The 22,561-nt window shown below is 47.0% G+C and overlaps 5 protein-coding genes across 5 annotated transcripts; 3 read left to right on the top strand and 2 right to left on the bottom strand.

The window, feature by feature from the left end:
- The first annotated feature begins 7,473 nt into the window (after positions 1–7,473).
- On the top strand, positions 7,474–10,255 carry GGS22DRAFT_67230 (RGS-domain-containing protein). The gene is made up of 3 exons (XM_047967750.1): positions 7,474–8,370; positions 8,510–9,844; positions 9,898–10,255. The coding sequence occupies exons 1-3, from the start codon at positions 7,693–7,695 to the stop codon at positions 10,021–10,023; spliced, it is 2,139 nt and encodes a 712-aa protein (XP_047822935.1). The 5' UTR covers positions 7,474–7,692; the 3' UTR covers positions 10,024–10,255.
- A 739-nt stretch (positions 10,256–10,994) lies between these two features.
- GGS22DRAFT_67218 (uncharacterized protein) lies at positions 10,995–12,293 on the top strand. Its single transcript, XM_047967749.1, has 2 exons — positions 10,995–11,713; positions 11,791–12,293. Exons 1-2 carry the CDS (start codon positions 11,264–11,266, stop codon positions 12,160–12,162), a joined length of 822 nt encoding a protein of 273 aa, XP_047822934.1. The 5' UTR covers positions 10,995–11,263; the 3' UTR covers positions 12,163–12,293.
- Positions 12,294–12,790: 497 nt separating this feature from the next.
- On the bottom strand, positions 12,791–14,833 carry GGS22DRAFT_153129 (CDC73-domain-containing protein). The gene is made up of 2 exons (XM_047959798.1): positions 14,117–14,833; positions 12,791–14,059 (listed from the first exon to the last, which is right to left on the bottom strand). The coding sequence occupies exons 1-2, from the start codon at positions 14,693–14,695 to the stop codon at positions 13,394–13,396; spliced, it is 1,245 nt and encodes a 414-aa protein (XP_047822933.1). The 5' UTR covers positions 14,696–14,833; the 3' UTR covers positions 12,791–13,393.
- A 167-nt stretch (positions 14,834–15,000) lies between these two features.
- On the bottom strand, positions 15,001–16,358 carry GGS22DRAFT_153128 (TAP42-like protein). Its single transcript, XM_047959797.1, has one exon. The coding sequence runs from the start codon at positions 16,171–16,173 to the stop codon at positions 15,085–15,087; it is 1,089 nt and encodes a 362-aa protein (XP_047822932.1). The 5' UTR covers positions 16,174–16,358; the 3' UTR covers positions 15,001–15,084.
- A 1,196-nt stretch (positions 16,359–17,554) lies between these two features.
- GGS22DRAFT_177710 (uncharacterized protein) lies at positions 17,555–22,141 on the top strand (the record flags this gene model as incomplete). Its single annotated transcript, XM_047963531.1, has 5 exons — positions 17,555–17,672; positions 17,731–17,834; positions 17,888–18,859; positions 18,910–20,475; positions 20,531–22,141. 5 exons carry the CDS (start codon positions 17,555–17,557, stop codon positions 22,139–22,141), a joined length of 4,371 nt encoding a protein of 1,456 aa, XP_047822931.1.
- Positions 22,142–22,561: the final 420 nt, after the last annotated feature.

Here is a 22,561-nt window from a genome sequence, read left to right as displayed (position 1 = left end):
AGCCAGCACCCTGACTGCCGATTGCGTAATATGTTTGTTTGTCCATGACAACTCTTGATCCAGGCGGATTGAAAGCAAATAACTTCGCAATCCCTTTCCGATATTGGATATTGGACATCATGAGACAGAACCTGGATATGACTTGGCAACGGCGTCACCGCTAGAACATTCATGCCACAGGTCATCTTCAACCAACGTCCCTCGAGTATATCCGGCATGAACGGATCTTTGGTGCTGAGAGGAAGGTGGCACAGCGACGTCAAGGGACGGGTTTGAAGGCAACACTAGACGGCGGTCAGTGAAAAGACGTCCTAAAGACAATCAAGCTGACCTAATCGCCTAAGTCCTACGGCGTAGATGTTCATTCGCAGATGTCCGCGCAGGAATTTATAATGTTAGCGGAAGCTGACAAACCGATGGCCAAATTTAGAAATTAGTTCAGGGCAGAAATCCACCAGGAATGATGTTGATATGTCGTCGTGATCGGTTAATTAGATTCCGGTAACTATTCGGAATATATGCGTTATGTCTTGATGACAACATACGTATGCTGCCCTCACTTTGATGTCAATTCACTATTGGTAACAAACGCCAAGAGAAGGGTAATACCGTAGACCTTGTATCATACCTAGACACTCGGCCAATGCCCCCACCATGCAGTGGTTCTTTAAAACAAGATGGCATTTGGTAAGCTGCGGCCGTAATCGTGGGATTAGTATAGACTACCAGGTGGTGTCATTAGATCAAATAACTTGAGTAGGTATACTGCCCCATTAGACGAGAGACCTATTAGATTCGTGCTAATGCAGAATAGGCACCATAGTGCTCTACTCAGAATGCTCGTCTTACTCAACTTGGTCACAATAAGCGTAACTGTGGGATCTTTAAGATTTAAACGTCCGTATGGGTGTTTCTCTTCTACAGGAAGTTACACACCCCTTGACGTAGCGTACCTAAAGAAGCGAGCGAGTTGAATCCATCGCGGGTAGGCGAGAGCATCAGCAGGCGGGCTGCATCTCTATGCGTGACTCTAGAAGTTACACTAGCAAGCCATTTGCTACCGACAAATGTGAGCAGGACCAACATCCCAAGACCGGCGATGCACATAGTATTCCGAACTCCTGGGTCGATTTTCCCATCAGCATCCGTAGGTCTGTAGGTCTGATGCACCTAGCCGCGACCAAAGATTCGGTGAGACGGACTATTAAGACGGGGTTCAATGCGAAGGGGGGGGGATCGTTCCAGAATCGACAGGGCAAACCCGGTCGGTTGCCATGTGGCCAAGCTGCAGGATCGGGGATTTCATCCCTTTAGAGACGGGGGTATCGCGAACATCTGAACGCAGGGAACGATTCACCTTGGAAAACTACTAGGTAAGAATGCAATATGCCTATGTTGAGCGAGGTTGGGTGATCGAGTGGCACAGCGAAGACCCAGAGAAGCATAAGGAGCGATTCGTCCCATCGCCCAGTCCCACTCATTCTCCCTTGGACGATAGAACGATATTAGAACGATAGATCGAAAGATAGGAAAATAAATAAAAATATTCTGTACTAGCGAATCTATTGTTAGAGCGTCCCTTGTTGGAATTGCGTAAATGGTTCCGCATTGTCGGTAAAATATTACATAGAATCAGGTAATAAAAGTTACGGAGTATTAATGTGTAAGTGAGGTTTAGAACATTGAAGATTGAAGATTGAAAATGGGGAACATTTAATTGTACCTAGATCAATTCGATCAATTGATGCACGATGTATTATGTACCATGTATACTCTACCCTGGTACACGGACCACCTAGAAACCTTGGAGGTTGGAAGGAAGCTGCGGATGTACGTAGTTACAGCAGCCGCGTTTTGGATCTGCATGGAAAATGCCTGATAGGGTCGGCAATATCTACGGCACGCGAAATTGAGCCAGGCTCTAAGTTGGTGGCTTCTTTTTCCACGTGGCAGATCCACCCCATAACGTGGGTAGGTTTCGGCAAAGATTTCTAATCATATATTTAGTAGAGCCCTGGAGGTACTGTATCTAATAGGCGATGTACCGTAGCTAGTACGGGCAGTTACGGGTTAGTTGGAGATGAAATCGTTTCTTGTTTTCAGGTTTCCTTCTTTTCCACCCCTTCCCCTTTTCGGCGTTTTACCATCTCGTAAAAGCACATTAGAGGATGTTTCTTATGCTAGATATGAGACGTCGTATTTTTACCTGTTTGCTTGTTTAAAGTAATATTTAATATGGTCTGACTAAAAAATGGTGGCGTCGGGGTTTGAATGAAAGCCGGGAATTCGACGCAGCAACGGCGTGATGTGGAATGCGACCTGTCATAAAAAGAAAAAAAGAAAAAACACCAAAGATCATATATCCGATTCAAGGCAGGCTATGGAATAGATTCGGGGTGTGAGAGCTTGGCAGACCAAAAATGCCATTAGTTAAACATCCAATATATGCAGTGTTGTAAGAGTGTCACGAACTAAAGATCAGCGCGTAGTAAGCATTATATCGCGGCTAAAGTACGGTCTGTGAACTCCATAAGGGGTGATTTTATAAAATAGATGATGCTAATTAGTATATGCGCATGGTATTAGACCGGAGAGAGAGTTGGTGTTACCCGTTTCTGGTATGCCTAGCCCTAACATCATCAAAACTCCTGTAAACCGGGCATGAGGATAATACATGTTGTTTACTTAGATGAACTATACTACGTATTGCATTATTGTACCACCTAACCCGTATGTAACTTCAAACACTTGCCGGCTTTTAGCGCTTATCAAAGGTACTGGGCAGTTAATACATAGTACGATATCGTGCTGGATGTTCATTCATCCGGCCAATAGCATGGTCAGGTCGGATGAGGCGAAAGACTTGCTTAAATCCCGATCGTGAAACATCCCTTCGCGGGGATCATTTTCATAAAACGGTATCCTTCGAGAAAAGGACTGGAAGGACTAAGAAGGGCGAGGCTTCGCATACACGTGAGCCCCCTGCCTTGTTTTGATATTACAGATCGTGAGAAGTTAGGATCGTCAGCATTCGACCCGGGCAGCAGGCCAAGAAACGTGGGTGAGTAGATCCTTGTGGGGGATGTGTACTATGCGTATTTTGCCATGCGTATGAAGTATGATGTAAACAATGGTGGAAAAACTAGGTACTATGTAAGCATGTCAATGCCAACATTGAACATGCTGCATACGTCCACGGGTACATACTTCCTAAGAATCGATAATGTCGTCGCTTGGTTCGGAATTGGACTTTCTCGGGTCCCTATTACACTTTGGTACTGGTACGCTGTAGACTGATATCCCAAAAGCCTAAAGTCGCCATCTCCGAGTGTTCTAGTTTTGGAGCTTGCTGGGGTTTGACCAAAGCTACAAAGGTCCAGGACCGAAATATCAAAGCATTGGCACTAGGATCGTAATATGATCTATCGAGCGATCCTTGCATTCAAATACGGTATGCCCATAGCTATTTTCAGGAATCGAAGCTGTTCTTTGACCCTGCCTCCTTGTTCTAGAAACGCTAGAAGGAGTGGAGAAGTTCCAGTTCGGAGCTCCTATCTACTAGGAGGATTAGCTATCCCTAACTCTGGTAAATTGCGTAGAACGGCTACTCCGTGCAGTCCCTGCTATGGATGATAAACAACATCCCACACCAAGGTCCATATGTCTGTCGTCATTGCATTTTAAACGAGTACATACTATGTAGATGAGGCTGACTAGAACGTGGTTAAGACCAATCGTAAAGCCTTGCTTATCCTATAGTATGACCCGTTTGAAAATTTAAGTGGTTAGTAAGAAAGCGGTGATCTAGAGTTGTGGGTTGGTTCTATCGCTTCTTCCATCGGTCTTCCATTCGTACTTCGCATTCGCATCGTCTCAAGATGGTATACAAAAACTACTATTTGAGTATATATCTATTGTACATAGTATATATGTTTATAGTCAGTTTCATGGATGAAAAAATATGGTTCTCTTGGTAGGTTTCGTAAGACCCACAGAAGATATGAGGAACCGTTTAAGACTGGGAATTAATTACATATGAACGCTGTGCCTGTTAGCCCTGAGCTGGGATGCATACTTGCTAAGAGTATCACACCGGATGCTCAGATAAATATCAGGACTGCAGTGAATGCCAAAGCGCCTGCGCAAACCTAGTATGAAAGTATGCAATGGTCTGGTATCGTCGATAAATTGGGTTGCATAGTCGTGTCTTAGAAGAGTCTCCAACTGGCTGACGTTACTGTGACTGTAAGTGTTTATGTCCAAAATCGACAGCGTGCGGCCTTACATCCAGCCTGCCAGCCCGCCAGCCATGCGACTCACTGCCGAGGCCATGCAATAGCAAGGACAAGCAGCAAGTGGCGTTCTTCCATTCTGGCACCAAGGCTAATGAACCACATGGCGTCCGCACGTGGAACTGGAGCCCATTGGCTCTAAATCGGCGACTCAACATGCTATCGCACGTCGGTAATGGGCTATGTGAATTATTACAGATATCTAGCGCCGTATGTAGGTGTCATCGATATTACCTACATGGCTTGGTGTTATACTCAACCTTATGTTGTGACTAGGTGAGTTAATCTTTCGATTTTGCCCGGAGCTATGATTGCAAGACGCTGCTATATTCCTGCCGCCGGTGGCAAATTGACATAATAATAGGTCAATCTTATGCGCCGAAATCGGATAATTAGGTCTAGCTTTACAGCTCGGAGCTGGTCGCAAAACTCGGATTTGCTCTGATGTACCGAGCTTGTCAGCTTTATCTGTATCGATGGCTGACTACCTAGTAGCGGCGATTACGCTGATGACGGTATTGGAATACAATACGATACAATACGGAAGCAGGTAATATATCTGTGCATATGTTATTTTATGTACGCTTATTACGTTCTGCACGCTAAGCACACAGTGTTCGTAGCTGTATGCCAAACTGTCAGATCAAGTCATTGAAAGCCCAAAAGAGGTTGGATCATCAATCATGACTGACACAAGCCGAGGAGAAAAAAAAGGAGGGTGGACTTCTGCAGAAGGTCAACCATACCAGATAGAGGATAGCTGGTTGGTGGAAGTGATCCCTGACAGCACGTGCAGATCTGTCGGTCTGCCAAATGTGTTGGACAAATCGGGCCACCTGGAGCTCAATCATGCTAGGCATGATTGAGAGCGGAGCAGGGTTACACCTAAGTGGAGGCGGAAAAGGCCCTGGCCATTGATGAATCTTCATAGCCACAGGGGTTACTCGACTAGGGGTGTCATCAGGAGGCCGGTGGGCAATGTTTCTGAGAGACTTAGGGGACCTTTTAGGGATTGAAATGAGAGAAATAGGAATCTGGCAGCCTAGCAATCTTTAACCATCGCTCTCTCTTTATGTACGCCATTCGCGGTGTCTTGCCAATTAAAAAGAGGTCTTCGTGATGTTACACTATCCATACACATTGGATAGTTATCTTCTCGATACGCGGATTTAGCACCAATAATGCCGACTTTGGCTGTTGTTTGCGATGAAATGCTTCTAGGCTTAGAGTCTTTCGTATGACCAGCCATAAAACATAAGCTGTTAAGAAAGAAGGGATAAGCCCAGCCCAAATGCGCAAGTCGATGATACTGATCTCCGTGCTACCACATGAAGTCGACTAGTAATTCATTCCCGTCGATAGTATGTTTCCAGGAGAAGGCGCCTAACAAAATTGCTTCGACCATGCAGTTTTGTTTCCATGTGCATGTTTTACCTGTATCTTCTCTGCGTTGGTGTAACTGAGATCAGGTGCTATTCGTGTTTTAAACGCTGCTGTGGATGGTTGCTCTTGGTTGCTCTTGCTACCCGGCGATCCTCTTTTCAGGGACCGCGACTCAAACGGTACTAAGGATCGAAGCTAGAATATAACATCAAGAGGTTGGATTCTGTGTTGACGATAAATAAGAGTATAGTAAACCACGTGATGAAAGTTGAATGTTTATACAAGTTATAGGAAATAAGGTTTATGTGGATTGGTTATGAATTCAAGACGTAATGTACAGAATTGTGTCTTCCCATCAAAAACGGTGTTGGGTATGACTTAATTAGGGTGGGGTGGTAGTAGAAAGGATCACGTAATTTACGTTAAAGGTTGTATGTGAATGGTTAGGTGCGGAGAGTTCGCATCTCCTTAAAACGTGGAAAGAGAGGCGGAGAGGGCGGAATTAATTGTTCGGACCGGGGCTTGTTCAGTGCCTCGTGGCCGCCCCGGCAGTGTAACTAACAACCGTGGTGGTAATGTACTAGGTATTATGCGTACTTAAATAATGCAGTGGTTGTGTGGATGCGGATGCAACTGTAATGGTACCTACTTATAGGTACCGTCATAATCCCCAATCAGATCTATGCTAGGCTTTCTCAAACGAACGTGCTTATATCCTCCACGCACATGGCAAGCTACGAATTACGGGGTTCCAACCTCCAACGGCAGGTGGCAGCCCACATAGTCGATGCACTAAGATGCCATATCCACTTAGCAAATGACCAATTGATTCCATCCCAAAATTCTTCACTTGCTTCATATTAAACCCAGATCCGAAAGCGGGCTTTTGCTGGGGTTTCATATGTACCTAGCAGGTAGGTAGACCATGGAAAAGTTGAACAGATTTTTGAGTCACCCGGTACATTTCGCACATCTTGCACAATTTTACACATTTAACATATTAACATACCTATTCAGCACATTTAACAGGTTATCCTGATCGGGAAATAGGTTAGAATGACTAAAACCACGTTGTAGGGGACTCGCAATTATTAGGCCTAGATGACACACAGACCAGCCCTACTATGCACATCCTACTAATCAGAAGAAAAGGAAGGGAAAAAAAGTTCTTCTATTGTTTCTGGTGTCAGGGGTTTAATTTATCGTGCGCCTAACCTTTCGTGGAATGGAAAAACATGGGAGCATGGAAACGATTTAATCCTTGGGGGTACTTCGTCGCGTGTACCGCTCTGTAAGTAAGCCGTACATAGCGGGGCGCGCATGTGGCTCCCGCCTAATACGTGCCGTATATGCCTGTACAATACATACCATGTACTACCTAGTTCGTACTAACCTTGGAAGGCGCTCGCGAAATACCTGAGTACGTTACAGAAGATACATTGACCTCCATATAAACGACCCACATGCTACAAATCAGAGTAAGAGCGCCAGACCCTCCAGAAAGTTTAACGTCGATGACTAGATTGAGCAGGTACAATTTCTCACCATCTATTTTGGTACTCTATACCTGGTATTAGCTGCTGATCAGCGCCGCCTCCCAAGTTCCCAGCACCCTCTCCGGTTGTCTCCCTTCCTGCTCCATCTGAACTGGGTACCTGATGTGTGCACGTATTCCGCCAGGCGAATGACTGGAGCACAAGTACCTTGCTTCATTGCTTGAAGGTATTTGAAGTACCACTTCTTAAGCTGGTTGAACTAACTAGAGGGAAAGCGATATCCTCCTCTACCTTCGACTACCCCCGTCCCGCTTCCCAATTGTTCCCATTCTATGCCTTCACAGGAACTCCACTCACTTTCTCTCTCCTCTCCTCTCAGTCTCAGACTTATTTTAGTTTCTTCTACTTAGAATCGATCTTGTTATTATTGATCCTATCCTAATGTTATTATCTGGCCTACTCGCGCCTTACCCAAAAAGACTCGTTGTATTTCCTCTATCTTAATGGTAGTTTGATGTTTGATGGCTGCAATCTCTCAACCCTCCCAAAACACATCACTACCTAGACACGACCACGAGCCTCGCCATCGACCATCCCGCACGAACTCAACCTCTAACGCAGCCGTGCACGCAAGAATCCAAAAGCCGCCCTCCGCTTCTATAAGAAAAGTACCCTATTCGGGCGACCCAACTGAGTCTGTCGCTGATAGCCCGGTTGTGGTGCACTCCCACAATTTTCGTCAACACCAAGCCAGTGCCTCGACCGGATCTGCTTCTCTCTCTAGGAACCCGAAGTCTGGAGGGCTGTTCGCTTTTGCCGCTGCCGCGATTGACAAGACCATTGCCAACATATCAGAACCTACAATTCGCAGCCGTCCATCTGCCTCCGCCCTCAGTCGATTATCTGTCGTGCTAGATTCTCCTACGAGCACTGACAGTTCGAACTCAGACAAATCCTCTCGAATTCGAAGTTTTTCTAGCAATTCTTCCGGCCCATCAACGCCGTCTCTTCTAGGCCCTCTCTCTGACGCGAAGCGGCCGAGTCAATCGTCGCTAAGAGATCCTATTTCGAAACCATATTCTGAGACAGACGCAAGCCGACCCCCTCCCATTTTAGTACCTGCCAGCTTGGAAAACAAAATGCATCAAACATCTTCTAGGTTGCTCCGTATGACGGATGACGACCGTCCATTTACCAAAGTAAGTTAATTTTTTTTGGTGGAAAGTATGGTATTGGTAGCCATCAGAATCAACATCCACGTTTGTGCTGTATTTATTCCCAGGCTCGTGGGCAATCTATTCGTCTCTCTCTAACATAGTACTAATGTGCACCGAAAAGGACTTCAAAGACCTTTTCTCGACCTTAATCGTCAGTTTGCTTCCGTTGTCTGCTCACCGAGTACGATTAACGCGAATCGAACACACATTTCTGTCAGAAGATGCGATCAATAATTTGGGCTCGTTGAAATTCTCTCAATCTAATCGAATGCCTGATCCAAAGGATCCGTCGCGCATCGTGACGACAACGACTACGACTACTTTCTCTATGGCGAAGGATATGGCTAGGTCGATATGTCAACGCTTTTTGGACGCTAGGTTTATTGAATCGGCCGATGGCAAAATGCAGCAAGTCTACACGATGAAGGGATCTGTATGGCAATTGACACCGAAGGGAGTTTGTGTGTTGGATCGTTTCTGTTCGAGAAATGGTATTCAACAAAGACAGATTAGCGACCTTATCGCCCTCGGAATGAGTTATCTGTGTATCTTGGAAAGAGACAGCCAAACTGACAAGCTGGTAATGGATCGGGGAACGATGGAAGTCATCTTCAGGAGAATGATTGGTGCTAATGGTCTCAATGTAAAATCAAGTGTCAGCGCCGCCGACTCGGACTCGTTGAGCGACTACCGAGACGGTCTTACGGGTGTGAAAATGGCCGGCGAACGCAAAATAGGAGGGAGAACGTATAAAGATACGTTCACCGGTAAGGCGTGTTCCGACTGGCTAATGGATTGTTGCACCACTGTCGATCGCCGCGAAACTTTTGAGATGGGTACGCTCTTTGTTCAATACGAGCTTATGGAGCCTGTCCAGCATGACCGAGTACATATGGCAACTTCGTCCGGCAACAATCCGTTCCAACCTACTAAAAATGCCATCTACCAGTTGACGGCAAAGGGACGGGATATCCTTACCGGCGGCTCAGGAAGAGGGCGCACGTCCGAGAGCGAAGGAATGGCATCATCGCGGACAGGAATCGCTAGGGACTCCAACACACAACGTCTTGATAAGATCTTGAACGATGCTGCTTTGCGACTATTATTCCGAGAGAACCTGCGGGAAACCCACTGCGAAGAGAATCTGTCGTTCTATTTGGATGTAGAAGATTTTGTGTCAGGTTGCCGTTCAGCAATTAAGCAGGCCCAGAAGAATCCTGGTGCGACATCGATGGACGGAATCAAGGAAATTATGGCGCAAGCATATGGCATTTACAACGCATTCCTGGCGCCGGGTTCACCTTGCGAGCTGAATATCGATCATCAACTGCGCAACAACCTTGCCACTCGTATGACGAAAGCAGTGGGACAAGATGTGACGATGATCGACACTTTACATGAGGTGACGACTCTTTTTGAAGATGCCCAAAATGCCGTTTTCAAGTTGATGGCTAGCGTAAGTCATGCTTCAAGAATTTCTCATCTCGTCAATTGCTGACCTTTCTATAGGACTCTGTACCCAAGTTTTTGCGGAACACGAAGTATGAGCACACGTTGAAGAATTATGATTTTGATGCGATCGTTCTTAGTGGACGCGGACCGGAAAGAAGCCAGAGCCAATCGAACCGGAAGTGAAAGAAACGATGATTCGGCGCATTTTCGAGTCGCCGTACGTGGACCAGACATTCTATTGTAGGCCAGCCCACTTTAGCTTGGATGACCGACCTATCTATTCGACATCGATCCTCGACGATTTATTCTACTTTTCTTGCTAATGCAACGTCACCTTTGGAGCGGCGTTTGATTGCAAAGACCTAATAGCAATCTCTGACATTTTGGTTCTCGACTAAGACTTTCTTTGTTTACCTGGGCGGCGTTGAAGGAATAAACCAGCATAGACACCCATCGGCGTTCTTAACCGCACATATCGAGTGGCTCATCTGAAATTTTTACAGTGAAGTGCAAAAGGCGGAGGAGAGCAGCCAGAGTGTATATTGAGGGTTTTGGCTCAAGACACGGGTTATTCTGTCTCAAAAGCATTCCCATCGACAACCCATACGACGACGGAGAGCTCGAGGTGCATCAATGAGCAATCATTGCTATCGGTGAATTGGAATTGGCAACGTTTTGGAGGCATTGCGTCGGGGGTCTACAACCTTATAATTATCATGGTGTTTTTGGAGGGATAGAGGAGAGGATGGTGTCGGACTGTGTGGTAGCTTTGCATGGCCCATGGCATACGCAACCAACGTTTTGTGGATATCATCTGAACAGTAGAAGGACGCGTTCGGCCAAATTGTCGGCAACCTGTACATACGACTTAGCTGACCTGCCATACGCTGCGGTTCTCGAAAATGGAAATCAAAATAGAACCAGGGAGACCCCTTTTTGGTAACGAGACTGACTGGAACGTGATCTGCGCTATGTCTGAATTATCCTCAGCTGCAACCGCCTTATTGACCTCCAAAAGGGGTGGAATGGAATCAAGACCGAAGTCGACTGTAGCGGCTGTAGCGACTCTCGGAGCATTCCAAGACACGAGGGATGTACTAACTTCTGTTTTTGTTTTGTTTGTCTCTCTTTCTCGACAGGCCTATTGGCGGCCTTCGGGCATTGCCTGTCTAATTACAGATTCTCCCGAGTTAAGCCCATGCCCTTTGTTCTCATCCATCCCCTATGTCCTTTTAAGACGGCTGATCTCCCCTCCTATAGCTCGACTTTTTTATCTTATATTCACTACCTTAATATTCACTCTCATACACTCGTCGTTCGTTAACTTCTGCGTCTGTCACTCGCTCACAAGATAATCATCACCTTACAGACTTTTATCTTTACACTTATTTAATCAAATCAGCCGCAACCACCATCCACCAAAATGTACCACAAGACTGCCGCCCTCTCTGGCCTCGTTGCCGTCACCGGTGTCATGGCCAACAGCGAAGGATACAGCACCAGCGCTCCTAGCGTATCTGTCTACGCAACCTCCACTTCGGCGTACGAGATGTCCACCTACGCAAGCTCCTACGCGACCTCCTACGCGACCTCTGAGGCGACCACCTACTCGACTTCGCACTCGAAGGCCTCGTACCCGAGCTCGCACTCGGCCTCGTACCCAGTCTCGCACGTCTCGTACCCGGTTAACACCACGACGCCCACCACCTCCGTCTGGCAGTACTACAACACCACCGTGCCCACCACGGTCGTCGTCCCCGTGCTCACCACCGTCTGCCCCGAGGCCACCACCCTCACCTACAGCGGCGTCCACTACACCGCCACCAAGGGCCAAACCATCACCATCACTAACTGCCCCTGCACCATGACCACTGTAAGCTCTACCCACGCTCAAAGAGAGCCTAATCTCTCTACCTACCTCTCAATGCGATACTGACCCCTTGACTATAGTCCGTCCCAACCATGACCTCCTCCCTCTGTCCCCCAGGCGTGACCCCCACCGTCGTCGTCCCAGGCATGCCCGCCGGCACAACCGTCACCTACGGCGCCTCCGTCCCCGTCCCCGTCGTCCCCGGTTCCTCCGCCACCGTCGTCGTCCCCGGCACCGTCGCCCCCGGTACCCCAGCCCAGAACACGGTCCCCGCTGGCGCTGCCCCCGCTGTCTCCACTACGTACGCTGGTGTCCCGACTTCTGCTAGTGTCAGCGCTGTGCACACCGCTACGTCGTCCCCGAATGCCGTCGAGGTCAGTGCTGCGGAGCGCGGGGTTAGGGGCGTTGGGTTCGCGCTTGTCGCGGTGGTTCTGGGTGCGCTTGCTTTGTAAGAAGCTATTTGCGCTTTCTGAGTTGAGTTGAGGGAGTGTGAACGTGGGGAGGTCGTGTTGTCAATTTGGATACCGCAGAAAAGGGGAAAGGGGACGCAGATGATAATGTCTATTTAGAGTCCTGCTGCTGTTGCTACTACTACTACTACTACGCTACACCACTATTTCCTTTGTAACTAACTAACTATTTTCTTCTTTTTCTCCTGTCCTGTATTTCTGGCGCACCGTCTGGGGGGTACCGGGATTCGGTTGGTTGGGGGGATGGGTGTTGGGGTACACGCGGTTCTTGTCGCTGTCGTCGCTTTTCTCGTGTCTAGTATTTACATCAATACTTCTATCTACTACTCTGGTTCGTTGGGACTATCCTTCAAAAAGTGGGTTATGGGTTTAATTCGAAAAGACAAGAAAGTCACCCATTACATTCCTCCGTTGTTTAGTGTATCGCCCTTCTTTGTCTCTCTTCCTAATACGGTGAACCAGTCTTGGCTTCTTCCCTGTAGCTAGGGGTCTGTCGTCTCGATCAAGTGGATCTCTGCGTTCGGCCGTATTGTGGGATGAGAGAGGTGAAGAATCAGCCGAACTAGTACGCCGTCATTCCTTAGGCACGTGGGCTAGTACGTTCTCGAAATTTGGCGTAGTTGTGATCTACGGCGCCTATCGCGCGAATCTTCACAGCTGAGCTCACTATATTCGCCGGCGAAGTAACGCCGAAATTTAGTCTATCTGATTATCGAATTTGAGTATACTCGAGATTTGAATACTAATCCGATTTTGGGTCTGTCTAGAGTTGTCAATTGAGACGATATCCTTCGGCCAAGCTCATCTACACCACATTTAACACTAGGTAGATTTAGACAGCAAAACATTATGCTTATGATATCATTTCATTAACCGTTCGCCGGTGCTATGCTACCAACACGACATCTTCTTGTACCCAGGTAGAAAAGCCATCATCTGTAGGCTTCATTGCGCAGCTTATAAAAATCCCAACGCCTTCATGATGGACCGTTGCTCGATCAGATAGGTCCTTTTTGTCCTTAGTAGTACAGAAATAGCAAATTACAACCTTAGTGCTTGCGCGCCATAAGAAGGTCGCGGAGAACAAGTAGATTCATGGCCGGACAAGACCATCCAAAGCCCGGACTACCTTGAAGCGTTCTCGATGTTGGTCTTTCGGGGCTTAGATCCGGGTCTTGGTGAGAGTGTAGGATAAGATCGCAGTTGATCGTTCTCATATCGACGTGGGAGCTTGATCTCGTCGCCAACCCTTGTTTCTCATATTGCCCTCGATCGTCTTCCAGATGTGTTCCACAATCTCCCTGTCTCTCCATCGAGTCGAGTCGATGGAACCCTGCACCGGCTCCTTCCAAGGATCTATGCCGACGCTCATAACGCGATGTCCCCAGTTGCGGACGGCCTCGGGGGGTTTGTCAGCTCGCCAGCCGACGTAGACGCCGAGAACGTGACGGAAAAGTTCGGTGGGGTTGCTCCACTTGTAATTCTTGAACTGCCAGCTCTGGCCAGTGGTGAAGACGGCGACTACGCGGTTCCAGTACTCCGGCTTGAATTGCTCAGGACCTTCGACGAGAATAAATCTCATAGGTCGGTTCGGGTCGATATCCTTGATCAGACGGTTGATGTGTAACATGCTCGCACCCGTGCTAGAACTAGCAGACAACGAGTTCGGAGGGACGTACTGGCCGTTCTCGAGGAAGGACTTGATGTTCGTCATGCGAAGGAGGGAGGAGGCGGAAGGGGAGAGAAGGATGATCGGGTCGGGTCGGCGCGGTTTCTTGTGCGTCGCCAGCGTAGGATTGCTCGGGATGCTTGATGCTGAAGCGGATTGTGATTTCTTAGACATCAACGGTGCGGCAAGTTTGCGTACGTGAGAGAAGTCCTGAAGAGCGGTGGGTTAGTTCCTGAATTCGTCAAAATGCGAGGCTATAGACCTTACCGTAGGCTTGATGCCTCGAAGCACGCTGTTCCGATTGCCCATCTTTCGCTCCCCACTAAGCGTAATCGCAAGTCGCGGGTCGATCGAACCCTTTCCAGATCTTCCTAATCCTGTAGAAGCTGCAGGGGCGGTTGCTCCCTTAGACGCCAGAGCAGCGACCGAGGTTGAAGCATCTTTGTCACTGGCTAGAAACTTGATGTATTCGGTGTGATCGCTAGCTCCTTCTAACCATGTGATCAGATCCAATCGTTCGACGAAGAGGAGATTGCGAACTTGGCCCTTGTCACCAAGCTCCTCGTTGAGCTGCGCGACGGATGCATTGTACTCCGGGATCGCGTTTTCTCGGTTCAGCCAGGCAAAGTAAATGCTGCGCAGGTTGACGAATGTCTCATGGGAGGAGAATCTAGTCTGGGAATCGAGGGGGACGGAGACACGAGAGGGTAGTAGGAAGGTGAGATGCGTTGCTTGCGACAAGGGAACTTCTTCAGCGGATTCGTCGTCGGACGCGGTTGGGAAAATCGTCTTTTTCTGGGTGATTGCTTGGCGTAGCAGGAGAAGAGGATTATCCGCGGTAGCCATTGTCACGGGTGGCCAATTCAAACGTGCTACCGTTAGAAGTGGTTATCGAAATGACGGAAGCTGAAGAATAAGATGTAAAAGTTACGAAATCATTGAAAGAAGCTCGACCTTGAAGCTACTAGGTAAGCTTTGCACTACAAGTCGTGTACGAGGCTGCATATCGTATTCATGCATAGCGCGTTTAATCATTGCGCACGGGCCATAGTTTAGTACAATGATAGTTTGCTTAGAACGATATTTTGTGATAGAGTTTATTTACGGTTAGAAGCACAAGGATATTCGCATAAAGAAGTGGTGGAGTAGTCGTCGCCTTTCATTGTATGACTACTACTTTATGTAGTTATATTGAAGCCACAGGATATTACAGTCATTGTACTGTCAAAATTTTCTTAACCTCTGTTCAGCGTATTTCCACTTCCTCGAGGGTTCTCTTCCTTGAACTCATCCCACTCTCGTGCCTTCATCGTTTCAGCATCCGCCTTCTCGATATTATCTTCGTCTGGCTCTGGCTGTCTCCCGCTAGCCTCTCCACCACCCTCGATGATGTTTCCTCTTCTTCGCTCTTCGTCTAGGTACTCGTCGATACTCATGGTAGGAAGATTATGTCCAGGGCGAAATACACCTCTCTGAAGTTCTTGTCGATTAGAGGTGAGGGTAAACGGTCGCAACGGCTTCCCTTCTTTGCTGAGAATTGGGCCTTTGTTTGAAGACAGGAAACTGTTCAGGGGTCGATCTAATCTCTCCGAGTTTGTTTCGTTGTTGAGCGACGCCCTACGACGGCGCTCATCGTCTTCGACCGTCGATTCTGTCTGCATCAATGGAATCGGCGCTTGCGCTAATATTTCCATCTCCCGATTGATACCCTCCAGGCCTTGGAATGCCATATGTGTGCAGAAAGCGATGTTTGTGAGATACAGTTCACGGACAGCTTCTTCATCTCCCCCATCCTCCAAGTATCGTGGTGAGTTTTGCATGTACGCTAGCTTGTTCTTCAACTCCTTTTCCATCTTGAAGTTGGCTATCTTAGCATTCCGTCTAACCGCGGGGTCGGCAGTTGATATTGTAGAGAAGGCTGTGGGGTCTTCATTGTATTCAGTAAAGAGCTTGCTTTCTGATGATGATAATATCGAATAGTTGTCAAGAAGATGGAGAAATTGTTCATACGCCTCCCGAGTCGTCCTCAGCGCCGTCTTTCTTCCTAAGGGGGTTGGTGTTGAGGCTTTTTGAAGTAATTCGGCGATGCGATAATTAACTAGCAAATAAGGGAGATCAGATGTAGCGACATCCTCAAGTTCTTCGTTAGAACTGAATAAGGAAATCTTATTGATGATCTGAATGCATTCGTGGTACAGATTTAAAGCTTCGGCTAGTTCTTCCTGGTAGACAGGTAAGCTCGTCTCATAAGTACCCTCCAGTGCTATCCTTTTTTTCTCAGCGGCCTGGAAAGCGGATTTTAGTGTCCTCGGTTCCTGACTCATGACTATAGAATCATTTGCGGTAGTAAGGTACGGTAATATGAGAGGGGTGCCCTTGGAAGTGAACGAGACAAGGAAGCGTCTTAATCGGTATGAAAATAAGAACAAGCTAACTTTCCTTCAGCGTGAAGTCGGTACGTTGAAAGTTGAAATATTTTCATAGATGAGATGAGTGACGAGATTAAAACGTCAGCGGCACCAATCTATGTGTGTAACAGGGATTCTCCAGATCTAATAATTCAGAAAAGTGGCCCAGCCACTAAATTTAGATTACCTATTCATCGCGTTATATACATATTTTGGCCAATATTTGCTTACCGGGTGCATTACATAAGTCATAGATTGTATTTATTAGCACGAAGTCCAAGCTGTAGGTAGAAACTTGAGCAAACCACGAGAACACAAAATGCAGGTGATCATCTACCTCAATTTGAACAGGCCACAGAAGCAATAACAGACGTATATATTTCTACTAGGTATACAACACGGTTCCAATTTAACACAAAGATAATGGGTAGCCATGTTGCTATGGATTGTCGACCCGAGAGGACATCGTGATAGAGGATTTGTTATTCGCCAATACTCTACCTACTCAATATGGCCTCTATTCAACAATACTCTACTTCAAAACCATGTGCACAATGGTTATCCGAATCAAACAGTTAATTGTTAGAAGGCACAAACAAACCATGGATACCATTGCTTATATACTACTATACTGATACATACAAGCGTGAACAAAAAAGGTAGGTACACTATGACTCCCTCAACCCACAAAGTCGCTTTCAACGTGTGCCAAAAATACCTCAGGGCGAGGACGAGGGCGAGTACAAATAACACTATTAGATGAGTCATTTAATGTTCTCAACTTTAAAGGTAGGTACTATTGTGTAAGTAGGTAGGTGTCTACTTCGTGGGTTTCAGTGCCCAATGTCTTGCGATCGCACCTTCCATCTTATAAAATGGTAAACATCACCTGCCCTGCCCTAAAAACAAACCTTGACATAATCAAACTTACGTGAAGTTGCAATAATAACTTTCCTAGGAAACTACCTACTTTTCTACCTAGGTATGAGTTTGGAATTCATGAACCAAAAGCTAATCTCGAATTCATCGCAAGATGCTATCGCCGAATTCTCATGGGGGCGTCAGGCTTAGTCCTAGCCCGTCGCGCTCTCCCGCATCAGATGCTAGTTCCCCTTCCTACGTTGATGACGATTCCGGCTCTGAAGAAGATGTCCCTTCTCATAAGGAGGCCGAGCAGCCTCAGAGGGGGACACGAAAAGTATTTGACAATATGCAGTTTTCTCAGTTCATGAGAGATCACCAAGAGAAATTATTTAATTCAACTCTCGACTCGAATATCAAACTTGATGAGAAGTCCATGTATCTGCTCGTGCGAGAGGCAGAAAGCGAGAAGATCATCTCGAGTCCAAGGGAATACCAAACTGAATTGTTCGAGAGAGCCAAGCAGAAAAATATCATTGCTGTCCTCGATACCGGTGCGCCCACCTTTCTATATAAATGAAATATCAGAGCTCTTATTAATCAACAATTTAGGAACCGGGAAGACGCTCATCGCCGCCCTTCTCATTCGTCACACACTCGACCAGGAGCTAGAGGACAGAAGTGTTGGAAAACCGCCACGGGTTTCTTTCTTTTTGGTATCTGTTCCCCTAATGACTTAACACACTATATAATACTAACATATCAACAGGTCGATAAAGTTGCATTGGTTCATCAGCAGTACGAAGTTCTCAAAGCTAATCTTGATCATCCCGTCCAGCGATTCCACGGAAATCTTGGTGGCTTTACCCTCACCCGCGATTTCTGGGAGCAAAGGACTGCAGATAGCATGGTGATCGTCTGCACTGCGGAGATTCTACTCTCGTGTCTTCACCATTCGTTTGTCAAAATGGAGAACATCAACCTTCTAATATTTGACGAGGCCCACCATACAAAAAAGAACCATCCATATGCAAGAATAATCAAGGATTTCTATGCTTCGTTGGAAATAGGAGAAAAAAGACGGCCTCGGATTCTGGGAATGACTGCATCACCTGTTGATGCTAAAACGGATGTTACATCCGCTGCCGCGAAGTTGGAGGGTCTCCTGCACAGTGAGATAGCTACAGTGGCTGACCTCTCGGTCTATACGAAGTCATCTATCAACCGACCAACTGAAGATTTTATCAAATATGCTAAACCACCGGAGCCCTTCGAAACTCTACTTTGGCAGAAACTACACAAATTGGTTGGGCATAACGATGTCTTTAGAAGACTGTTCTCCTATTCAAGAAGCTGCACTGCAGAATTGGGTCGCTGGTGCGCAGATCGTGTTTGGAAAGTCTGTTTCACTGAGCAGGAAGCTCAGAAACTGGAGGCAAAGACCGAGAAGAACTTTACGTCTGGAAAAGTGCAGCTTCCGATAACCGCCCTCGACGCAGAAAGATCAGCTGTCAAGGAGGCCTATCAGATAGTGGCAGACTATTTGATGCCTAAACCCGACCGCAACTCTTTCCATCTATCCCATAAAGTCGAAGCGCTCATTGAGGCACTCCAGGTACATTTAGATCCGAAAGAGGATAAGTGTATCGTATTCATCGAACAGCGCCTCACTGCAATGTTACTGACAGACCTTTTCAAGCAGCCGAGTATAAACATGCCCGATATCAAAGCTGGGATGCTGGTAAGTTTCTCTCGTATGGTTTACGAATACTGTTATTAATTAATGTATAGCTAGGTGCAAGTAATGACTCGGGCGAGGCGGGGATGACACTGAAAGACCAATTCGTGACGATGCACCGATTTCGAAATGGTGATATCAATTGCCTATTTTCCACGAGTGTTGGTGAAGAAGGCATCGATATCCCCGACTGCAATATCATCATCCGATTTGATCTTTGCAAGACGATGATCCAATATATCCAATCAAGAGGTCGAGCACGGCGCAAGGACTCGAAGTTCTTTCATATGGTGGAATTCACTAATCAAGGTCAGGTACAAACTATTTTTGACAATGAGGATAGCGAGGTTAGACTTCGCAGGTTTTATAATACGTTGTCCGAAGATCGAATTCTTACCGGTAATGATTATAAGATAGACTTTTTCCTCTCCCAAGAGAAAAGCCTCCGCACCTACATTGTGCCTTCAACTCGCGCGAAGTTGACCTACAAAATTAGTCTCACAATTCTGGCCAATTTCGTCTCAACCTTACCACGCCCATTGGACACCATATACACCCCGGATTATATCATAAGGAACGTTGGTCGTGAATTCGAATGCGAAGTTCTTCTACCAGATACTTCTCCGATTAAAAGTGCAGTCGGACGTCGTGCAACGTCCAAACAAGTTGCCAAGTGCGCGGCAGCATTTGAAATGTGCCTGCAACTAAAGAAAAAGAAGTACCTCGACGATTATCTACAATCAACTTTTACTAAGAAGCTCCCGAGCATGCGCAACGCTCATCTGGCTATCAGTTCAAAGAAACGGGCTGAGTATCCTATGCGCACGAAGCCCGAAATGTGGCATAATCGAGGCATACCAGAGAGGCTATTTATAACAGTGTTAAGGATGACTTCTCCAGAAGCCTTAGGAAGGTCTTCAAGACCTCTCGCTATCCTCACGAGATGCCCACTCCCGCAAATAGCCAAATTTCCACTATTCTTCGATCATCAGCGTACCTCGGACATAGAATGCGTGCCCCTAATTGGGGCATTAGAGGTAACACCCGAAGATATTGAGCAGATGAATCATTTTACGCTCAAAATATTCGATGAAATATTCAGTAAGGAATACCGGTCGGCACCGGAAAAGATGCCGTATTTTCTTGCGCCACTTGTGCACCCTCACAACTACGATTTTACTAATAGTACCGATGATACCCGCGCTATGGTCGATTGGGGATGTCTCACCATGCTCCAAACTACAGCAAGATATCTCGACTTAAAGAACAAGCCTGACGACTTTTTTGAGAACCGGTTTGTCATCGATCCACATGATGGTTCACGCAAGTTTTACACGATTCGCCGCCGCCCCGATCTCAAGCCAACTGATCCAGCGGCCTTGCGAGTGCCCAGGAAACAAGGCGGCGGAAAGGGTATGCGGGGGGAGCCTGGAGATATTTGGAATTTTAGTATCAGCTTATGGTCTAGGACGCGATCTAAGCTGGTACTTCATCCCGACTTGCCTGTAGTAGAGGCTGAGTATATTCCGCTTCGACGAAATCTCCTTGACGAACTTGACAAACCTGAAGATGTAGAACGAAAGTGTTTCCTCATCTTCGAAACCTTGAAGATGTCCCCGGTAAGCCTCTCTCGGAATTAATAGTTTGGATCTTGAAGTCTTAATTATAAACTAGTTACCGATTGATATCATTGCCATGGCTTACAATTTACCTGCAATAATCTACCGAGTTGAAACGAGCCTTATAGTGCTAGAAGCATGCCAATCTCTATCTCTCAACATTCGCCCCGACCTTGCTCTCGAGGCAATGACTAAGGATAGCGACAACACCGAAGAACACTCTGAAGAGCAGGTAAATATTCAGCGAGGTATGGGAAAGAATTACGAACGTCTTGAATTTCTCGGGGATTCATTCTTGAAGATGAGTACCACAATTGCCTTGTTTTCCCAAATTCCTGATAGCAACGAATTCCAATACCACGTTGACCGCATGCTGCTTATTTGCAACAAGAACCTCTTCAATAACGCGCTCGACTTAAAACTCGAGGAGTCGGTTCGGTCAAAAGGGTTCAATCGACGAATATGGTATCCGGACGGACTAGAACTACTTAGAGGCAAGCAGAACAATAGTATCTTGGGGAGAAAGGGTAGTGGCAGAGGAGTTCACACGCTTGCAGACAAGTCAATTGCTGACGTTTGCGAGGCACTCATCGGAGCATGCTACCTTACGACTTATGGACAGGGCAGTTTTGACTTGGCTATCCAAGCCGTGACTAAATTCGTCAACCATCCAAACCATAAGATGATGGTTTACGAAGATTATTACAAGGCATATCAAATCCCCGAGTGGCAGAGCGCTGAAGCTACGGCAGTTCAACGAGAAGTTGCTAGGCAAATTGACGAGAAGCTTGGTTACAAATTCACCTACCCTCGTCTACTGCGCAGCGCATTTATGCATCCGTCCTATGGTACCATTTATGAGCGAATCCCTAATTACCAACGATTAGAGTTTCTTGGAGACTCACTGCTCGATATGGTCTGTGTCGACTTTTTATTCCATCGGTATACAGGCGCCGATCCCCAGTGGCTAACCGAGCACAAAATGGCTATGGTTTCGAATCAATTTCTAGGCTGTCTCTGCGTTTCCCTTGGCTTGCAGACGCACATGCTCTCAATGACTGGTGGCTTGCAGAAAGAAATTGCTGAATACGTGGCTGCAATAACAGAGGCACGCAAAAAAGCAGAGGAGGAAGCTGAATCGGCTAACCTCGGCCGCGCGTCATACGCTCGGAACTTCTGGGTAGAGGTCCAGCGACCGCCCAAAGCGCTCCCCGACATCGTCGAGGCGTACATCGGCGCGCTGTTCGTTGATAGCGCATATGACTATGACCAAGTCCAGCGTTTCTTCGACACGCACATGCGCCCCTACTTCGAGGACATGCACATTTACGACACATTTGCTAACCGGCACCCAGTCACGTTTTTAGCGAATATGTTGCAGCTACATTTCCACTGTGCCGACTGGCGCCTCATGATCCAGGAAATCGCCGTCGAGGGCGCACCCCTCGGCCACGCGCAGGTCCTCTGCGGCATCATGATCCACGGCCAAGTCCGCGAGCACGCTACCGCCGCCAGCGGTAGGTACGCCAAGATTGCGGCTGCGAAGAAGATTATGAATAAGCTGCAGGTCATGGATGTTGGGGAGTACAAACAGACATTCGGATGCGGGTGCTCGCCTGAGGATGCGCAGAGCGCGGATCCATTGGCTCATGCTACTGCGGTCTGACGGAATACTAAAAGAAAACTCCGGTGAGATCATCGCTCGTAGGTAGGTGTACCTAGATAATTATTTAGTCCGCTACCTTAAGCCTTAAGGAGTACAAAACGCGATAATTCATTCTATTGACTCGACGTGACCTACCTGTACCAACCAATTGCTATTTCACATAATTTCTCCTTTCCAATCTAGTAAGATGCAACTACTTCACAAACAATTTCTATCACTGCCAATCTCACGAGTACACTGATGAAGTAATTCTCTCTTATTATCCATCTCATTATTAAAGTCTTCAATCATTCGTACAGGTTCTCTCTCTCCCGTGCGCATGCATGCAAAATCCCCCAACGGGTACCAGAAAAGGGGGGAGTAATGAGGAACGTAGCAAGACGTAAAAATTAGATACAACATGTGATTATGCGTCGTCGT

The sequence above is a fragment of the Annulohypoxylon maeteangense genome (genome assembly GCF_022496945.1).
Source record: "Annulohypoxylon maeteangense strain CBS 123835 unplaced genomic scaffold GGS22scaffold_2, whole genome shotgun sequence".
NCBI lineage: Eukaryota > Fungi > Ascomycota > Sordariomycetes > Xylariales > Hypoxylaceae > Annulohypoxylon > Annulohypoxylon maeteangense.
The sequence above is the reverse complement of the archived record's forward strand: the minus strand, read 5'-3'. Positions and strand labels throughout refer to the sequence as shown.